Source organism: Epinephelus moara, chromosome 24, assembly GCF_006386435.1.
Source record: "Epinephelus moara isolate mb chromosome 24, YSFRI_EMoa_1.0, whole genome shotgun sequence".
Lineage (NCBI taxonomy): Eukaryota > Metazoa > Chordata > Actinopteri > Perciformes > Serranidae > Epinephelus > Epinephelus moara.
Window position 1 is genome coordinate 39758163 of NC_065529.1, and position 19304 is coordinate 39777466.

General features: G+C 36.8%; 1 protein-coding gene across 2 annotated transcripts; it reads right to left on the minus strand.

The window, feature by feature from the left end:
* Positions 1 to 8020: 8020 nt before the first annotated feature.
* Positions 8021 to 18032, minus strand: yod1 (YOD1 deubiquitinase). Of its 2 annotated transcripts, none has more exons than XM_050038319.1 (3): positions 17933 to 18032; positions 13888 to 14096; positions 8021 to 11976 (listed from the first exon to the last, which is right to left on the minus strand). In XM_050038319.1, exons 2-3 carry the CDS (start codon positions 14093 to 14095, stop codon positions 11276 to 11278), a joined length of 909 nt encoding a protein of 302 aa, XP_049894276.1. In that variant the 5' UTR covers position 14096; positions 17933 to 18032; the 3' UTR covers positions 8021 to 11275. The 2 variants fall into 2 exon arrangements, with proteins under 2 accessions (XP_049894276.1, XP_049894274.1); XM_050038317.1 differs by lacking the exon at positions 17933 to 18032 and adding an exon at positions 14469 to 14515.
* Positions 18033 to 19304: the final 1272 nt, after the last annotated feature.

The window sequence follows — 19304 nt, forward strand, 5'->3', positions numbered from 1 at the left end:
TCCTGATCTACTTTTGGAGACTTTAGGGACCACGAGTAACCCTGCGTTCTCAGAGCGCAGTGTTCTGGTGGGATAATATGGCACTATGAGCTCTCTAAGATATGATGGAGCTTGACCATTTAGAGCTTTATAAGTTAACAGTAGGATTTTAAATTCAATTCTGGATTTTACAGGGAGCCAGTGCAGAGAAGCTAAAACAGGCGAAATATAATCTCGTTTCTTAGTTCCTGTTAGCACACGTGCCGCTGCATTCTGAATTAGCTGGAGAGTTTTTAATTAGCTGGAGAGTTTTTAAAGACTTATTAGAGCTACCTGATAATAGGGAGTTACAGTAATCCAGTCAAGAGGTAACAAAAGCGTGAACCAATTTTTCTGCATCTTTTCAGGTCAGGATAGGCCTAATTTTCGCAATATTGCGCAGGTGAAAAAATGCAGTCCGTGAGGTTTGTTATAGATGAGAATTAAAAGACAGAACTTGATCAAATATGACTCTGAGGTTTCTTACGGTAGTGCTACAGGCCAGAACAATAACTTCAGTTTTGTCTGAATTTAGCATAAGGAAATTGGTGCTCATCCAGGTTTTTATGTCTTTAAGGCAGTTATGGAGTTTAGTTAATTGATTACTTCTGGCTTCATCGATAAATACAACTGTGTATCATCCGCATAACAATGGAAATTTAGAGAGTGATTTCTAATGATGTTATCTAAAGGAAGCATATATAGAGTAAATAGGATTGGTCCAAGCACAGAACCTTGCGGAGCTCCAAAACAAACTTTAGTACATAAGGATGTCGTCCAAATATCAACAAAAAGTCATAGTATAGTATGTCGTCCAAATTTCACCAAAAAAGTCATACTATATAGTATGTCGTCAAAATTTTACAAAAAAGGTCATAGTATAGTATGTCATTGAAATTTCACCAAAAAAACTCATAGTATAGTATGTCGTTGAAATTTCACCAAAAATGTCATAGTATAGTATGTCGTCGAAATTTCCTCAAAAAAGTTATAGTATAGTATGTCGTCGAAATTTCATCAAAAAAAGTTATAGTATAGTATGTCGTCCAAATTTCACCAAAACAGTCATACTATATAGTATGTCGTCAAAATTTTACAAAAAAGGTCATAGTATAGTATGTCGTTAAATTCACCAAAAATGTCATAGTATAGTATGTCGTCGAAATTTCACCAAAAAAGTCATAGTATATATAGTACGTCATAACAATTTCACTCAAAAAAGGCATAGTATAGTATGTCGTCCAAATTTCTTCAAAAATTTCATAGTGTAGTATGTCCTCGAAACCTAACGAAAAAAAGGTCATAGTATAGTATGTTGTTGAAATTTCACAAAAAAGGTCATAAAATAGTATGTCATCGAAATTTACCCAAAAAAGTCATAGTATAGTATGTGGTTGAAATTTCACGAAAAAGGTCATAAAATAGTATGTCATCGAAATTTACCCAAAAATGTCATAGTATAGTATGTCGTCCAAATTTCACATAAAAGGTCATAGCATAGTATGTCCTGAAAATTTCACCAAAAGCGTCATAGTATAGTATGTCGTCCATATTAAACCAAAAAAGTGATAGTATTGCATGTCATCCAAATTTCACCAAAAAAGTCATAGGACACTATGTTGTCAAATTTCATCAAAAAGTCATTGTATAGTATGTTATAGAAATTTCACGAAAAAAGTTATCGTATTGTATGTCGTCCAAATTTCACAAAAAGGTCATAGTATAGTATGTCGTCAAAATTTCCCCAAAAAAGTCATCGTATTGTATGTCGTCAAACTTTCACCAAAAAAGTCATAGTATAGTATGTCCTGAAAATTTCACCAAAAATGTCATAGTGTAGTATGTCGTCAAAATTTTAACCAAAACATCATGTTATAGGCTGTTATCCAAATTACACCAAAAACGTCATAGTATACTATGTCGTCCAAATTTCACCAAAAAAGTCTTAGTATAGTATGTCATAGCAATTTGACCCAAAAAGGCATAGTATAGCATGTCATCCAAATTTCATCAAAAAAGTGATAGTATGGTATGTCGTCCAAATTTCACCAAAAAAGCCATAATATATAGTATGTCGTCCAAATTTCTTCAAGAGGTCATAGTATAGTATGTCGTCCAACTTTCACCAAGAAAGTCATAGTATAGTATGTCGTCCAAATTTCATCAAAAAAACTCATAGTATAGTATGTCGTCCAAATTTCACCAAAAAAGCCATAATATATAGTATGTCGTCCAAATTTCTTCAAGAGGTCATAGTATAGTATGTCGTCCAACTTTCACCAAGAAAGTCATAGTATAGTATGTCGTCCAAATTTCACCAAAAAGGCCATACTATGTAGTATGTCATCCAAATTTTACCGAAAATGTTATGGTATAGTATGTCGTCCAAATTTCATCAAAAAAAAGTCATAGTATAGTATGTCGTCCAAATTTCACCAAAAAAGTCATAGTATAGTATGTTGTCCAAATTTCCCCCAAAAAGTCATAGTATAGTATGTCATCGAAATTTCACAAAAAAAGGTCATCGAAATTTCTCCAAAAAAGTCATAGGATAGTATGTCGTCCAAATTTCACCAAAAAAGTGATAGTATAGTATGTCGTCCAAATTTCACCAAAAAAGCCATACTATATAGTATGTCGTCCAAATTTCTTCAAAAAAAGGTCATAGTATAGTATGTCGTCCAAATTTCACCAAAAAAAGTCATAGTATAGTATGTCGTCCAAATTTCATCAAAAAAAGGCATAGTATAGTATGTCGTCCAATTTTCACCAAAAAAGCAATACTATATAGTATGTCATCGAAATTTTACCAAAAATGTTATGGTATAGTATGTCGTCCAAATTTCACAAAAAAGGTCATAGTATAGTATATCATCAAAATTTCACCAAAAATGTTATAGTATAGTATTTTCTCCAAATTTCACAAAAAAGGTCATAGTATAGTATGTCATCGAAATTTCCCCAAAAAAGTCATAGTATATAGTATGTCGTCCAAATTTCCCCCAAAAAGTCAAAGTATAGTATGTCATCGAAGTTTCACAAAAAAGGTCATCGAAATTTCCCCAATAAAGTCATAGGATAGTATGTCGTCCAAATTTCACAAAAAAGGTCATCGAAATTTCCCCAATAAAGTCATAGGATAGTATGTCATCGAAATTTTCCCAAAAAAGTCATAGTATAGTATGTTGTCCAAATTTCCCCCAAAAAGTCATAGTATAGTATGTCATCGAAATTTCCAAAAAAGGTCATCGAAATTTCACCAAAAAAGTCATAGGATAGTATGTTGTCCAAATTTCACCAAAAAAGCCATACTATATTGTATGTCGTCCAAATTTCACAAAAAGGTCATAGGATAGTATGTCGTCCAAATTTCACCAAAAAAGTCTTAGTACAGTATGTCATGACAGTTTGACCCAAAAAGGCATAATATAGCATGTCATCCAAATTTTACCAAAAAAGTGATAGTATAGTATGTCGTCAAAATTTATCCAGAAATGTCATATTATAGTATGTCGTCCAAATTTCATCAAAAAAGCCATACTATATAGTATGTCGTCGAAATTTTACAAAAAATGTCATAGTATGGTATGTCATTGAAATTTCACCAAAAAAGTCATAGTATAGTATGTTAGCGAAATAAATCTCACCAAAAATGTTATAGTATGTCGTCCAAATTTCACAAAAAAGGTCATAGTATGTCATCAAAATTTCACCAAAAAAGTCATAGTATAGTATGTAGTCGAACTTTCACGGAAAAAAGGTCATAGTATAGTATGTCGTCCAACTTTCACAAAAAAGGTCATAGTATAGCATGTCGTCAAAATTTCCCCAAAAAAGTCATAGTATTGTATGTCGTCAAACTTTCACCAAAGAAGTCATAGTATAGTATGTCCTGAAAATTTCACCAAAAATGTAATAGTATAGTATGTTGTCAAAATTTTAACCAAAACATCATGTTATAGGCTGTTATACTATGTCGTCCAAATTTCACCAAAAAATTCATAGTATATTTAGTATGTCACAACAGTTTGACTCAAAAAAGACATAGCATAGTACGTTGTCCAAATTTCTTCAAAAAAGGTCATAGTATAGTACATCGTCCAAATTTCCCCAAAAAAGTCATATTATAGTATGTCGTCCAAATTTCATCAAAAAAGCCATACTATATAGTATGTCGTCGAAATTTTACAAAAAATGTCATAGTATAGTGTCATTGAAATTTCACCAAAAAAGTCATAGTACAGTACCTCATCGAAATCTCACCAAAAATGTTATAGTATAGTATGTCGTCCAAATTTCACAAAAAAGGTCATAGTATAGTATGTCATCGAAATTTCACCAAAAAAGTCAGTATAGTATGTCATCGAACTTTCACAAAAACGTCATAGAATAGTGTAATCGAAATTTCACGAAAAAAAGTCATACTATAGTATGTAGTCGAACTTTCACGACAAAAGGTCATAGTATAGTATGTTGTCCAAATTTCACAAAAAAGGTCATAGTATAGTATGTCGTCAAAATTTCCCCAAAAAAGTCATAGTATTGTATGTCGTCAAACTTTCACCAAAGAAATCATAGTATAGTATGTCCTGACAATTTCACCAAAAATGTAATAGTATAGTATGTCGTCAAAATTTTAACCATAACATCATGTTATAGGCTGTTCTACTATGTCGTCCAAATTTCACAAAAAAGGTCATAGTATAGTATGTCATCAAAATTTCACCAAAAATGTCATAGTATAGTACGTCGTCCAAATTTCACCAAAAATGTCATAGTATAGTATGTCGTCCAAATTTCACAAAAAAGGTCATAGTATAGAATGTCATCAAAATTTCACCAAAAATGTCATAGTATAGTATGTCATCAAAATTTCCCCCAAAAAGTCATAGTATAGTATGTCGTCCAAATTTGACAAAAATGGTCATAGTATAGTATGTCATCAAAATTTCCCCAAAAAAGTCATAGTATTGTATGTCGTCAAACTTTCACCAAAGAAGTCATAGTATAGTATGTCCTGAAAATTTCACCAAAAATGTTATAGTATAGTATGTTGTCAAAATTTTAACCAAAACATCATGTTATAAGCTGTTATCCAAATTACACCAAAAACTTCATAGTATACTGTGTCATCCAAATTTCACCAAAAAAGTTTTAGTATAGTATGTCATAACAATTTGACCCTAAAAGGCATAGTATAGTATGTCATCCAAATTTCACAAAAAAAGATCATAGTATAGTATGTCGTCCAAATTTCCCGAAAAAAGTCATAGTATTGTATGTCGTCAAACTTTCACCAAAAATGTTATAGTATTGTATGTCGTCAAAATTTTAACCAAAACATCATGTTATAGGCTGTCATACTATGTCGTCCAAATTTCACCAAAAAATTCATAGTATAGTACATCGTCCAAATTTCACCAAAAAAGTCATATTATAGTATGTCGTCCAAATTTCATCAAAAAAGCCATACTATATAGTATGTCGTCGAAATTTTACAAAAAAAGTCATAGTATAGTACCTCATCGAAATCTCACCAAAAAAGTTATAGTATAGTATGTTGTCCAAATTTCACAAAAAAAGGTCATATATAGTATGTCGTCGAAATTTTACAAAAAATGTCATAGTATAGTGTCATTGAAATTTCACCAAAAAAGTCATAGTATAGTACCTCATCGAAATCTCACCAAAAAAGTTATAGTATAGTATGTTGTCCAAATTTCACAAAAAAAGGTCATAGTATAGTATGTCATCGAAATTTCACCAAAAAAGTCATAGTATAGTATGTCATCGAAATTTCACAAAAACGTCATAGAATAGTATGTCATCGAAATTTCACGAAAAAAAGTCATAGTATAGTATGTAGTCGAACTTTCACGAAAAAAGGTCATAGTATAGTATGTCGTCCAAATTTCACAAAAAAGGTCATAGTATAGTATGTCGTCAAAATTTCCCCAAAAAAGTCATAGTATTGTATGTCGTCAAACTTTCACCAAAGAAGTCATAGTATAGTATGTCCTGACAATTTCACCAAAAATGTAATAGTATAGTATGTCGTCAAAATTTTAACCATAACATCATGTTATAGGCTGTTCTACTATGTCGTCCAAATTTCACAAAAAAGGTCATAATATAGTATGTCGTCAAAATTTCCCCAAAAAAGTCATAGTATTGTATGTCATCAAACTTTCACCAAAGAAGTCATAGTATAGTATGTCCTGAAAATTTCACCAAAAATGTCATAGTATAGTATGTCGTCAAAATTTTAACCAAAACATCATGATATAGGCTGTTATCAAAATTTCCCCAAAAAAGGTCATAGTATAGTATGTCATCAAAATTTCACCAAAAATGTCATAGTATAGTATGTCGTCCAAATTTCACCAAAAATGTCATAGTCTAGTATGTCGTCCAAATTTCACAAAAAAGGTCATAGTATAGTATGTCGTCAAAATTTTAACCAAAACATCATGTTATAAGCTGTTATCCAAATTACACCAAAAACTTCATAGTATACTATGTCGTCCAAATTTCACCAAAAAAGTTTTAGTATAGTATGTCATCCAAATTTCACAAAAAAGATCATAGTATAGTATGTCGTCCAAATTTCCCCAAAAAAGTCATAGTATAGTATGTCGTCCAAATTTCCCCAAAAAAGTCATAGTATTGTATGTCGTCAAACTTTCACCAAAGAAGTCATAGTATAGTATGCCCTGAAAATTTCACCAAAAATGTTATAGTATAGTATGTTGTCAAAGTTTTTAACCAAAACATCATGTTATAAGCTGTTATCCAAATTACACCAAAAAGATCATAGTATAGTATGTCCTCCAAATTTCACCAAAAAAGTCTTTGTAATTGATGTCATAACAATTTGACCCAAAATGGCATAGTATAGTATGTTGTCAAAATTTCCCCAAAAAAGTCATACTATTGTATGTCGTCAAACTTTCACCAAAGAAGTCATAGTATAGTATGTCCTGAAAATTTCACCAAAAATGTTATAGTATTGTATGTCGTCAAACTTTCACCAAAAATGTTATAGTATTGTATGTAGTCAAAATTTTAACCAAAACATCATATTATAAGCTGTTATCCAAATTACACCAAAAACTTCATAGTATACTGTGTCATCCAAATTTCACCAAAAACGTCTCAGTAAAGTATGTCATAACAATTTGACCCAAAACGGCATGGTATAGTATGTCATCCAAATTTTGCCAAAAACGTGATAGTATTGTATGTCATCCAAATTTTACCAAAAAAGTCATAGTATAGAGTGTCGTCAAAATTTCACCAAAAAAGTCATAGTATAGTATGTCGTCCAAATTTCACAAAAAAGGTCATAGTATAGTATGTCGTCAAACTTTCACCAAAGAAGTCATAGTATAGTATGTCCTGAAAATTTCACCAAAAAAGTCATAGTATAGTATACAGAATTCTCACAAGTCATATTTTAAAATAAGCTAAGACATTTATTACTATATATTAAATAGCATTCAAGACTTTTGAATTCTGTTTTTGAACATTTGCTAAAATGATTGATCAAGTTTTTACCACATTTTAAGAACCCACAGAAACCCTGTCTAGACATAAATGAGTTTGGATCTAAAGGCTAACTGTAAATGCTATAAATGTACTGTAACTCTCATCTTTCTCAAGGCCCTTTCCTTGCAGCACTGACTGTAGGTCAAACAGCTGGTGAACAAACATTAGATCCCATTAAGAAAGGGTAGATGCTCCTTAAAATAACATGTAGGTAGTGTAATCCAACTACGATGTCACAGGATCTGTGTTGTTTTACCAACAAGGGTTTATTTCCAGTGGCCACGGATTGTAATCTCAGACCATAAATAGATGGGTGAAGTGGGGACAGTTACTATTACAAGAAGTATTAGGAACTAGGCTGAACAGAACTTTATCACTACAACATGAAGCATAAAAATGGTTAAAACAGTGATTAAAAAGAAATAGTTGATCGAAAATGACTCGTACACAAAGCTTTTGGCTATAACCTTTAATTGTGACACAACACTGAAAAAAATCAAGTAAATCCAGTTATTCTGTAGTGCTTTGTGTGCAACATTCATTGTTATTGTCCTTTAAGAGTTAGGAGAACTTGGTAAATAAAAAATACAACAAAGCCATTTCATAGTTTCACTTTTATGCAAGCTGACTAATCCATTATCACTGTTAAAATAAACTACCTAAAAATAACAGATGAAGAAAAAAATAGTAATTCACATTAACACAAAGAAATAATTTGAGATTTTTAGCTTAATTCCCAACACCGTCTCTGAGCCTGAACCGAGAAAGACCTAAAAGAAAGCCCCAATCAAGTCCTCCACTGTAACATTTTCTTTTTTTGGCAACAACTTAGTACCAACACCGCCATCACAGATATGTGAAGTAGTAATACTAGTTCTGCAGAACACGAAGCAACAATAATCTGGGCTTCGAGGAAAAAACATAATCCCACAAATATCTTTATGGCCTCCTCAAATTTAACATTTTGAGCTGTGGTTTAAAATAAACAAGTGCATGCTTCATCCTTCAAGGCAGTGAGTATTAAAGGAATTAGCAGAAACGTGAGAACATGCTCCAGTTGTGCAAAACATACAGTGGAACAGAATGGCGTAGTTTTGACAACATGCACTACATAAAATGGACTGCAAATGTAAGCTGAAAAATCAAACTTGCAAAAATAAATGCTTAATGCGGATTAGCTGAACACGTAATGTGTGGACTGTACCTGAACAGTAAATGCAAGTGAGCAGGATTCATCTTATACAGCGTGTCTTGCACTCACTCGTTTCAGATTTCTAGTTAGTACACTCCCCTCTCACCGTGTCTGGTGATCTGAAAAACAACACTCAAACACCTCATCATGCTTAAAGTGTTTTCCAAAATATGCAGCAATATTAAACAAAAAAGAAAACATTTTTAAAAGATTACAGCATAACATTTGAAAATTACACACTTGAATTAAAAATTACACTCCTGAAAAACTGTCGTACCGATGAAGAATAACAAAGAGCTACAGGTTTTGTGAAATGTTTTCAGCACCATTTTTTTGTCTAATCTAAAATATAATCACTGATAAACCATGTTGCAATATCAAAAAAAAAAAAAAAAAAAAAAATCAGAAAAAACAGAACAAAGAGAAAAGGGAAAAAGTCCAACATGAGTGTTTAGTCTAATTTTGATCACAATTTGCAACACTGTAATGCATAACCTCAGTCTCAATGGCCACTACTCGCACAGTAATTTTAAAGAAACGTCACATTTTTGTAAAGATGAATCCAGCGTATCATTATCATTATCATAAGCCCCCCGCCATTCAGAAATGTGTTTCTACTGTTTATGTCCCCTAAAATGTCTGACCTTGACTACTCTGACCTGTAGCTGTACAAAGTTTGTCACTAAAAGGTGTTTTTACATGCCTCTACTGACAACAATCTGAGATTCAAACATTAATTTGTGACAAACCTAATCAGTAAACGGGGGAACAGACTTCAACACATAACTGGCAAAGAAATCTAAAACCTCCAGCATGTAGCGGACTTGTCAGAGAGCGACATTTAGCATTAGCATAGTGAACATTTGACAGCAAACATTCCATTCATTCCATTATCTTCCAAAAACACCATCATGGCAGATATTATTGTCTTGTTTCACAACCATTTAAGTGCAACACACACCGCCGCCGTACGCCGCGTGTCAAAACGCCCGCCCCCATTATATTCTATGAACCAACCCACACTGGTGCCGGCCGCCGCGCTGCTCTGCTTCAGCCCGCTGCTCTATTTCCAGCGCGGCCAGCGCTCATGGCGGCGCTGTGAGAAAAGCCTTTTTTTTAATGTACTTCTCGTCTTGTAGGATCAACTCCGGTTGTTTCAAATTTTTAATAAGACGACTTTGATAAGAAACTCACCCGTGAAATTCAAGTTGTTGTTGCTTCAAAGTTTTTCTCTTCTTCTGTTACTAGCAGTTGGCAACCGTTGGCAACTAGTGTAGGTACAGCCACCTAGAGGGCTGGGGTGGGAAATACATGTTGACGGTGCCGCTGCGCGCCGCTGCCAGTGTGTGTTGGGGGGCGGCCCTTGACGGCCACAGCGCCGCGCCGGCAGTGGTGTGTCTTGCACTTAACACTGTGTCAGCCATTGTCAGTTGGCCTACAAGCTAACGAACAACAGACACAAAAAAAATGATGCTACACTAACCATTTTGATATGTCGCTCATCTGAGTCTGGGTCTAACTGAGATTCAAACATGTATGGCTGAATTTCTCCGATGTTTCCTTTAACGCTAATGCTAGCTTTTTGACGCGCGCTGTTCTTTTACTGGTTAACCTAGCGCAAGCGGCTAAAGTTAAGTGGGGCAGGGGCCAGTCTCATAATTTCATTGAGGAAGAAAGAGTAGATCTGCTTCCAGCTCCTTTTCAGAGTTTTTTAAACTTTCCATGCGGGGAAAATCTTTTTAAACAAAAAAATTAACCATAGCAGAGTATATATATATATTTTTTTTACATACTTTAAAATGTGTCGGGAGGGGGGGGACTTCAACAAAATCCAACTGTGCTGAATGATTCAGACATCTAAAGTTAGCTAAATTTTAAGTTTTAGTATTGGAAAAGTTTCTGACATACATCTGCAATGAGAAAAACCCATAATAAACAACATAATCAACATGATGAATAACAGTCATACTCTGTGTGCTGCGCTTAAGACAACAGTGAATAAGATCACATCATAGTGCAAATAATTCTTAGTGGTTGTTTTAAACTCTTTCTAGAACCATACAGCAGGGTTTTATCACATACACGTTTAGTCAGTCACAGGTAAGTACTACCAATTTGGCGCATCAACTGAAACACATCAGCTGCTCTGTTTTTCAATAAAACCGAGCTGTTGAGTAACAAAAGAGTTTAAAACAAATCCTAAGAACAGTTTGCATATTTTCCTTGACCCATTTGAACAGTTTGAAACCATCCCTAACAGACTAAAATGATGGTTTTAAAGACATCGGAGCACTGCAGTAGCGTTTCTGACTATGAGAACTGACAGCAGTTAAAAGTAATACTGAACAGGTTAGAGGCTGAACACAGTGTCTGCAGATTCTCCATAGATGTCGCTGGACAATGTGAGGTAGAGGATCACACAAGCAGATTGACAGACAGACCAACGGAGTTGCCAGACGTGGGGCACAGGGTTGGTGGTGGTTGTATTTGTGAGAGGAAGAAAAGACAAAACAGTATTCACACTTCGCCAAAATTGGTGTGGCCTGTCTCCTTGGCGTGCTCCCGAGCTTCCTTTTGTCCCACCAGGCCTGTCTGGCACACCATGCAGCGCAACGCAAAGCGGTTAACGTCCGTGAACTGACGCTTGCGGCGAGCCTCGTCTGCCAGCTCCAGGGCCTGAGCCAGGATTACGTCATCTGTGGTGGAGAAGATAGTCTGGGGCGGAGTGTCAGAGCCGGGCGTTTCTTTCTGCAGCGGATCGTAGTGGATGCCGTCGTAGATGAGCAGCACGCGTTTGTGGTAGCCAGCGTCCTCCCCGAATCGATCCACTCGGACTGTCTGAGTGTCCACCACACAGATTTCACACTGGTAAAACTTGGAGAGGATGGACACCTCGATGGCTCCCCCCCAGGTGTCGTCACGTCTTATCCAAGTGCAGTACTCCTCGTTGGTCTTTCCCAGCACCGCTTCAGAGTAAGCTGTGGGGTCACTGGAAACAATCTGGGCGATGAGGCCTCGCATCTCAGGGGCACACGCAGGGTCGTATACACCACCTTCCACCACATAATACACACTGGTGAAGAGGCAGGAGTTGTCAGCCGGGACCACTCGGCGTGCCAGCATGGGTGAGGCTTCCAGGCGTGGTGCTTTAGTCACAGTGGGATGATCCTGAGGAGGCTTTGGCTTGTTCTTTTCTTCCTCAACAATGAGTGTGTCTCCTACAGAGGAGGACACAACACAGTTCAGCCTGGTCACACTTTGGTAAGAAGACGTTAAAGGAAATTTATAGCTTTCCAGTTTTTAACTTTACGTCAAGTTAAAGGGTCAGTTCACCTAAATTACAAAACAAAGGTGAACTGACTTTCATCTACAGCATTTAAGGTTATACTATGCAGGATTTTGCTGAAAACAATGTATTGACTCGTACACAAATAATCTCTCTCAATCATCACTTGTGACCCATTAGAAGTGTGAGGCAGTGTATTTATCTGCAGAGACTCTCTCTCCGCCTTTGTTTTCTTCTTATTTTGCTGTGTTTAGGATGTTTCTGTGTGTTCACTCCCCAGCCAATAACAGCACACAGTTGAGGTCAGGAGGGACTTAAAAAAAAGACTAAGCAACCAGATAGTAGGAGCACGTATCCAAGAGAAAGCTATTTAAAACTGCAGACACAGTGCTGAAAAAACACACAAACTAAGAGAGGCAAAACGCCAAAGCCAAATCTCTTCATCTCAGCGACTGAGTATTCGTCTTCAGTAAGTTTGTCTCACTGTAACATTTAATCATGAAAGAAGACTGTCTTACTTGTTCCTGTGGACTGCAGATGTCTTTCAGTCTGATCACTGCGGCAGTGAGGGCCATGGGGATTGATGAGAAAAAAAATATGCAGTGGCCTGTGGTGATAAATTGTAACAAAATCAACTTTTGGAGAAACCTAACACGACTTGACTGGCCACTGCAGCCTGATATTGGGTTGGATTTGTCCAAAAATTGATTCTGTTTCAACTTCGTCGCAGTGTTTTTATTTTTCAGCATCCCTGTGGCCTCCCACTGCCGCAGCCTAGATGCACTACTCGCATTCAAATTACTAGGAGGACTTGCATTTTTGCAGCAACGCTTGATTTGGCGTGAATGCAGCCTTAAGGCCCAGACACACCAAACCAACATCAAAGAACTGTGGTGACAAAAACCAACTGTTACGTCGCCTGTGTCTCGGCCAAAAAGTTGCACATTAACACACTGCAATGACTACAACTAATGGCCAACTAGCACGTACGTTCTGCACAAGCATGAGAAGAAATAACTCTCCACACCAGCAGACTGCAGTCGTCTGTATACGTCATTTAAAAGGGGACGCTAGTTGGCCAATTAGCATATAAACAACATAATCTAATGTTGAAAGAACACAGGATATTTACCATGTGCCAGTGAACAACAAAAATTAACTGTTTCTCCAAAAGCACTCAAAGAAAATTTATCTTACCTAATAAAACAAGCTTTTTTCAAACTTACGCGCTTTAGACTTTAGCTGTTTGTTTACTTTCCTCACTTCCATTTCTCTTCTTGTGCACTGTGCTTTACTGCTAATCAGAGTGATTTCATTCACTGATGGGCTCCACCAATCTGACATTAATTTCGTGTGTTGAATCGGCTTAAAAAGAACATCAGAAAAAAGCAAATGAGGGCCAAGAGTGCAGGACACACCACAAAAATGGGAGTGACGGACACTCACCAACAGCCCAACATCAGCTTGGTGTCAGGACCTTTAGGTTGCTAAGGTATCAGCTTTGCCATCACAACAAATGTAACATTCCTGTAATAGTGACTTGCAGTGTACGAACAAGCAGTGTAGAGAGAAGGGGCCAAGTTTGAATGTTTACGAACAGTAACGGACAATTCCTGCATAGTATACCTTGAAGAATTTTAGTTCAAAAATATTCCACATCAACTTTTTTGTCATAATTCACAGAACACTGTCCAAAGTTTTCACAATGATTATTTCTTCTAAAAACTTACCCAGTCATCACACTAATGTAATGTCATGAAAACATGCAAATAAACAATAAAATGCTGATACAAACAATAATGGTGTGAATTTATCTGCATATTGTGGATGTTTGACAACATACCTGATTTGATGGGGTAGTCCTTAAGGTGAGCATCTCCGTTTCGAAGATCAAGGCTGGAGGGTGGATAGCCGACCATGATTTTCTGCACGTCACAGGGGATACCAGTCAGCTCCTCCACCTTCGTCTTTAGCTCTTGCACGCAGGACTGATGAGTCAATCCCTGCATTATGTGGCTCCCATTTTTGGTCTTACAGCGAAGCCGCAACATCCTACGTACAAAAACATGTGACAACACACATCAGTGACACTGCAAGTACTCGGTTTGAAATTTGCTCGTCCTCCAGAGCATTTGTTGTCAAGACGTTGTTAATGCTATCAAGAGGACACTTTGTGAACATCTCGATTAATAAAGAATATTAAATCAACTTTGTAATTAGGGTTTTGTTTTTGCTGATGACTATAAAAGCCTCACTAGAATAAATCAAATCTTTCTAATATACAGGCAGAATCTTGTTGCTGCTGTCGTCATTTGAATGATTGACAGTATATGTACCATAATGTCTATGTCTGTTCCTTATTAAAAGAATACTTCACCCACAAAATGACCATTTGTATATCATATGAATTTTTCACCATGTTACCTTGACATTGTGAAGAAACTTGGTTCTTCTCACATGCCTCCATGGTGTATGAAGAATCCGCTGAACTTCACTAAAAGAAGCCCAAATTTAACATCAGCAAAATTATATCAAAACATTTGTTATAAACTCTCGAACAACTCATGCAATACAATCCAAGTCTCATTTATATGCTAAGTACTACCTAAACACATGCATTTTCACTAAAACGTTACAATTTAATGAGTGTGCCCAGACTAAATTTTTTCATACTGAAAAGCTTAAGCAAAAAATACAAAGTGCTTAGTCATATGACTGGATAAATGAAACCTGGATTGTATTACACAAGTTGTGTGAGGGTTTGTGGAAGGGTGATTTGGTATAGTTTTGCTGTTGTTAAATGTGGATCCTGAGTACTTGAATTCCTAAAGAATGTTTGCCGTTTTTGGATTCTTCGTTCACCGTGGAAGCATTCGAGAAAAACAATGTTTTCTTCACAAATTCAAGGTGACATGAGGTGGATAATTAACACACAAATGATCATTTTGTGGGTGAAGTGTTCCTTCAAGTTTAAATGTATTGTTTCTTATCTGTGGAAAAAGCTTTGTTTCCACTGAGGGAAATGGTTTTAAAGGAAGTGGCCACTTAAGAAAGAAAATACAGACAGTACTTACTGACCCTCATGCTGACAAGAAGTACAGTGTAATTTTTTAATCCACAAAACTCGTTCGGGGTATCGGAAGATAACAGCAAGTCGGATTTGTCCATACACTTGAAGTGCATGGAACCCACATTTTGAAAATGTAATAAAAGTCCGCTAATGCATTTCAAAAACGTCAGAACGGCTTGTCCATCGTAATCTAAGTGCCCCGAAGCTGCGGCATGCTAAATTGACTTGAAAGGACGTAATTTACTCCACTTTTATAGCATAATTTCTCACCATGGTCAGTTAGCATGCCCTGCAGGTGTGCTGTGTTTACATGGCAACTCGTATGAGACTCGAGAACTAGCACCACCAGTAGCCATCAGCTAGTCTCGTGCGAGTTGCCATGTAAACACAGCACACCTGCATGCTAACTGACCACGGTGAGAAATTATGCTATAAAAGTGGAGTAAATTATGTCTTTCCAAGTCAATTTAGCATGCCGTGGCTTCAGGGCACTTGGATTACGACGGACGAGCCGTTCTGGCGTTTTTGAAAAGCATTAGCAGACTTTTATTACATTTTCAAAATGTGGGTTCCATGCACTTCAAGTGTACGGAAAAATCCGGCAGGCAGTTATCCTCCGATACCCTGAACGAGTTTTGTGGATTAAAAAACTACACTGGACTTCTTGTTGGCATGAGGGTCAGTAAGTACTGTGTGTATTTTCTTTCTTAAGTGGACATTTCCTTTAAGCTTACAAAAATAGAAAGGAGGTCTGTGTCACCGTGACGCGCTGTTACATTTCTGGGAGGGTACACGTCAAGCTACAGCATAAGGCCCGTTTCCACTGCAGGAACTTCAGGAAATTTTACGGGGCCGGGGCCGTTGGTGCGTGTCTCCACTGCAGGAACCACCCCCGAAGGACAGAGTTCCGGAACTTTTACAGGGGCTAAACAAGTCCCTGCCTCGGAGTAGGTACTCAGAATGGCCCCGAGAAACACCTGGCTGGGGCTTGGGGATTACTTGGTGCTGATTGGATATACTCATGGCGGGATGTGACGTTTTGTAAATAACAACATGGTTATCGTAGATTGGCTGGGCTAACCATTAGCTGTTAGCGGTGTCTGTAATAACTCCCGTCACGGTCCGTGAAAAAAATATTTTTTCCAGCGGATATCTTAGTTACAACATGATTGAGCTAACAAAGCAGTTTTGTGTTGCTATGTGTGGTATTTATTCAGTTTTGGGAAATCACGATGTCTAGAAAGCATCAGTGGCTGCAGCTGACAGGAACAGCTAACAGCAGCAGCAAAGCTAACATCAGGACGTCATCTGTTAAAAGCCTCCCGTTGTCGGATACAACATGAAACTACTCCAGTTAGCTCAATCATGTTGTAAGACATCCACTGGAAAAAATATTTTTTTCACGGACTGTGACTGGAGTTATTACAGACACCGCTAATGGCTAACGGCATCCCTACGTCGCCCCGGTCAAAATGGTCGCACAGTGATTACATCACATACAGAGCCCGATAACTTTACAAGAACCTTCCTCCTACTCCGCTCTCTCAGTGGAGACATGGCAGTTGAGAGGGCCGAGCGAGAGGACGTTCCTATAGTAGTTCCTGCCCCCCAAATAGTACCAGGAACTTCTTCAGTGGAAACGGGCCTTTAGTCTAGTCATCTAGCAGGCTGATTTTGACCCTTTGGCGGGCCGGGTTCTGGCCCACAGACCCTATGTTTGACATCCCTGATTTAGAAGCTATTAAGTGCTGACCATGCACTGTGCCCAAACTTTTGCTTCAGGCCCTTATCCATTTTTTTGTTTGTTTTGTTTAAGACTGAAATAAAAAAAGTAATCATGCTTAAACTATTGAAGAAATGTGCCATATCTCACTTTAAACTTTTTGGAAGTCAGGTCATCTCTAAATATTGAACTGTGGTGCCCAAACTTTTGCATGCCACTGAATGTAAAATTAAGCAAAAAGTGACTCATAATCGTAAAAAGTCAACTCCCTCTTATCTGTAACTCAACCAGTACATCATTGTAGGTGGTTTAACGCCCTTGAATATTTTATACATTGTTTTAACCCTACAGAACCTATGCTTGTAACGCCAAATGCTCTGTAAATGGTGATACAATTTACTTTCCTCGCATGTTTTGTGGTGGTTACTTAACGTCAGTCAAGTTAGCTCAGAACTTAGCTGCTTTATCGTGTAGCCATGAGCTAGTAGTATTAGCTTGCTAGTTGTGTTTGTTAGCCTAACTTATGCAACACAGCAATATTCAGGACGTCGGACACCCTGCATTATGCTGGTCGGTGAGTGATAATACTGCTTTCGAAATGGACCCGGCCTAACAATCAAAGTGCTGATGAGCAGCAGCAGTGTAGAGAAACACATGACAGCGACATCGCTTTGTTTTATTTTCTTTGTTCTGTCAGTTAACGTTAACGACAGTTGACTCAACAGCGGGACAAACACACAGTGAGCTAAGCTAGCAGCTCCCTGCTGAGCGAGACACAGGGAAGATTGTGAGAAGCTACCGGTTATATGACTTCACGAATAGCTAACACGTTAGTGACATTTATTCTGAAAACGTATTAAAGAAACACACTTACTCGGACTTACAGAGAAACGTAACGTTATCATGTATCATATGCTAACGTTAGCATGCTAACCGTCCCTTTAACTTGGCGTTAAGTGGACCGTTTTTCCAACCACTTTGCATCCGGGTAAACTTGACCAAAATCTGTTAACGTTACCTTCCCTTTCACATATACACACACGACAAGGTTTATGAAGTGACATGACGACGAGCTAAGTCATTTTGTTTTCTTACCTGGTGTTGACTGCAGCCCTGCCTCAGACAATAAACATCCAGTGAGACGACTGATGTGGGGAACGTCTGCCTACGTTCACGTGACGTCATGACGCTCTCTGATAGAACAGCGGCTTCTACCGTAAATGTCCGAATAGAGCCGAAGTGACACTGGAACTGTCGGGTTCTGCTCCAGAAGTAGGAAAATGTCGTTCAAAATCCCACTGGCATTTATTGCATCTACGCTGATAACTAAACATCTAGCCTTGAAACAAATCTTTTTTCGGCACTAAGTCATTATGCTGACTTCATATGTTTAGATAAGGACTGTAGTTAAAAAACAAACAAAAAAAACAAAAACCTAAGGGACTGTTCGTTACTTATAAGGGAGCGTGGCTGGTGCAAAATAGGGGAGGCATGTCAAATAATTATCTAATCATTTTAAGATTTGAAACTTGAATTGGTCTGTCTGAATTGGTTTTTAGTTTGGCTTTGAGGAGGGACATACTTGAAATGGTTGTATTTTGTGTTTATTTTAAATATCATCTGAACCCCAAAACCCACCCGCAGGCTTGAAAGGCATGTTTTCTTTGATAATAACCAAAATAACACCATCTATCACAGTCAGAAACTGTAAAAACGAAAATTATCATTATCATTATATATTATATATTATATTAACTTATAGTATTTTTCATGGACTTAAGCACTTCCAGCACTTTAATGCATATCATGTAGCATCCTTTTTATTGTCTATGTTGTCTTGTCAAATTGTCTGTAGGTGTTGTTGTGCTACTCTATGTGCCTTTTAATTGCCCCTCGGGGACAAATAAAGTGTTTTGAATTGCATTGAATTGAATTGAATTGAATTATCAAAATTGCGACGTTCCTTGAACACATCTTGAGTGATGAACACTCCTGTCAGTAGACATAACCAAATCTAAGCTTGAAAAAGTGAAATTTCACCCGTTTAATAAACAGTTTGCACCAGATCCTGTAAATAAACATTAATTTCTGCACTCCTGCATGACAACAGTGGATAAACCACGACTTTTTTTCAACTCCAGGATTTCATTTATTTTAACTTTCAAACATAAAGTTATATGTGTTTACAATATAATAATAATAAATTAATACATTTTGTTGGTTTGTGTGGTAGGATGTGTGGCTGTCATACACCTAAATTAGCTGAAGTACACACAGTTTGTGTGATAATGCTATCTTAAGCGCAATAAAAATAATCTATATATTGTGTTTGATCTACTTTCAGAAAATTAAGGCAACTTTTTACATCAGATAATTATGTAGATCAAGAAAGGCTAGTATTTGTATGAACAACTTAATATTTTTGTATGTAAAAAACACATTTTGAAAGTGAAGTCAACTTACTTGT

Bases quoted from the DNA above. Each gene is read 5' to 3' on its own strand.
- yod1 (XM_050038317.1), bottom strand. The intron at 11,977-13,887 runs GTATGTTGTCAA...CCTCCTCTGTAG, and splicing joins GGACTACCCCATCAAATCAG to GAGACACACTCATTGTTGAG.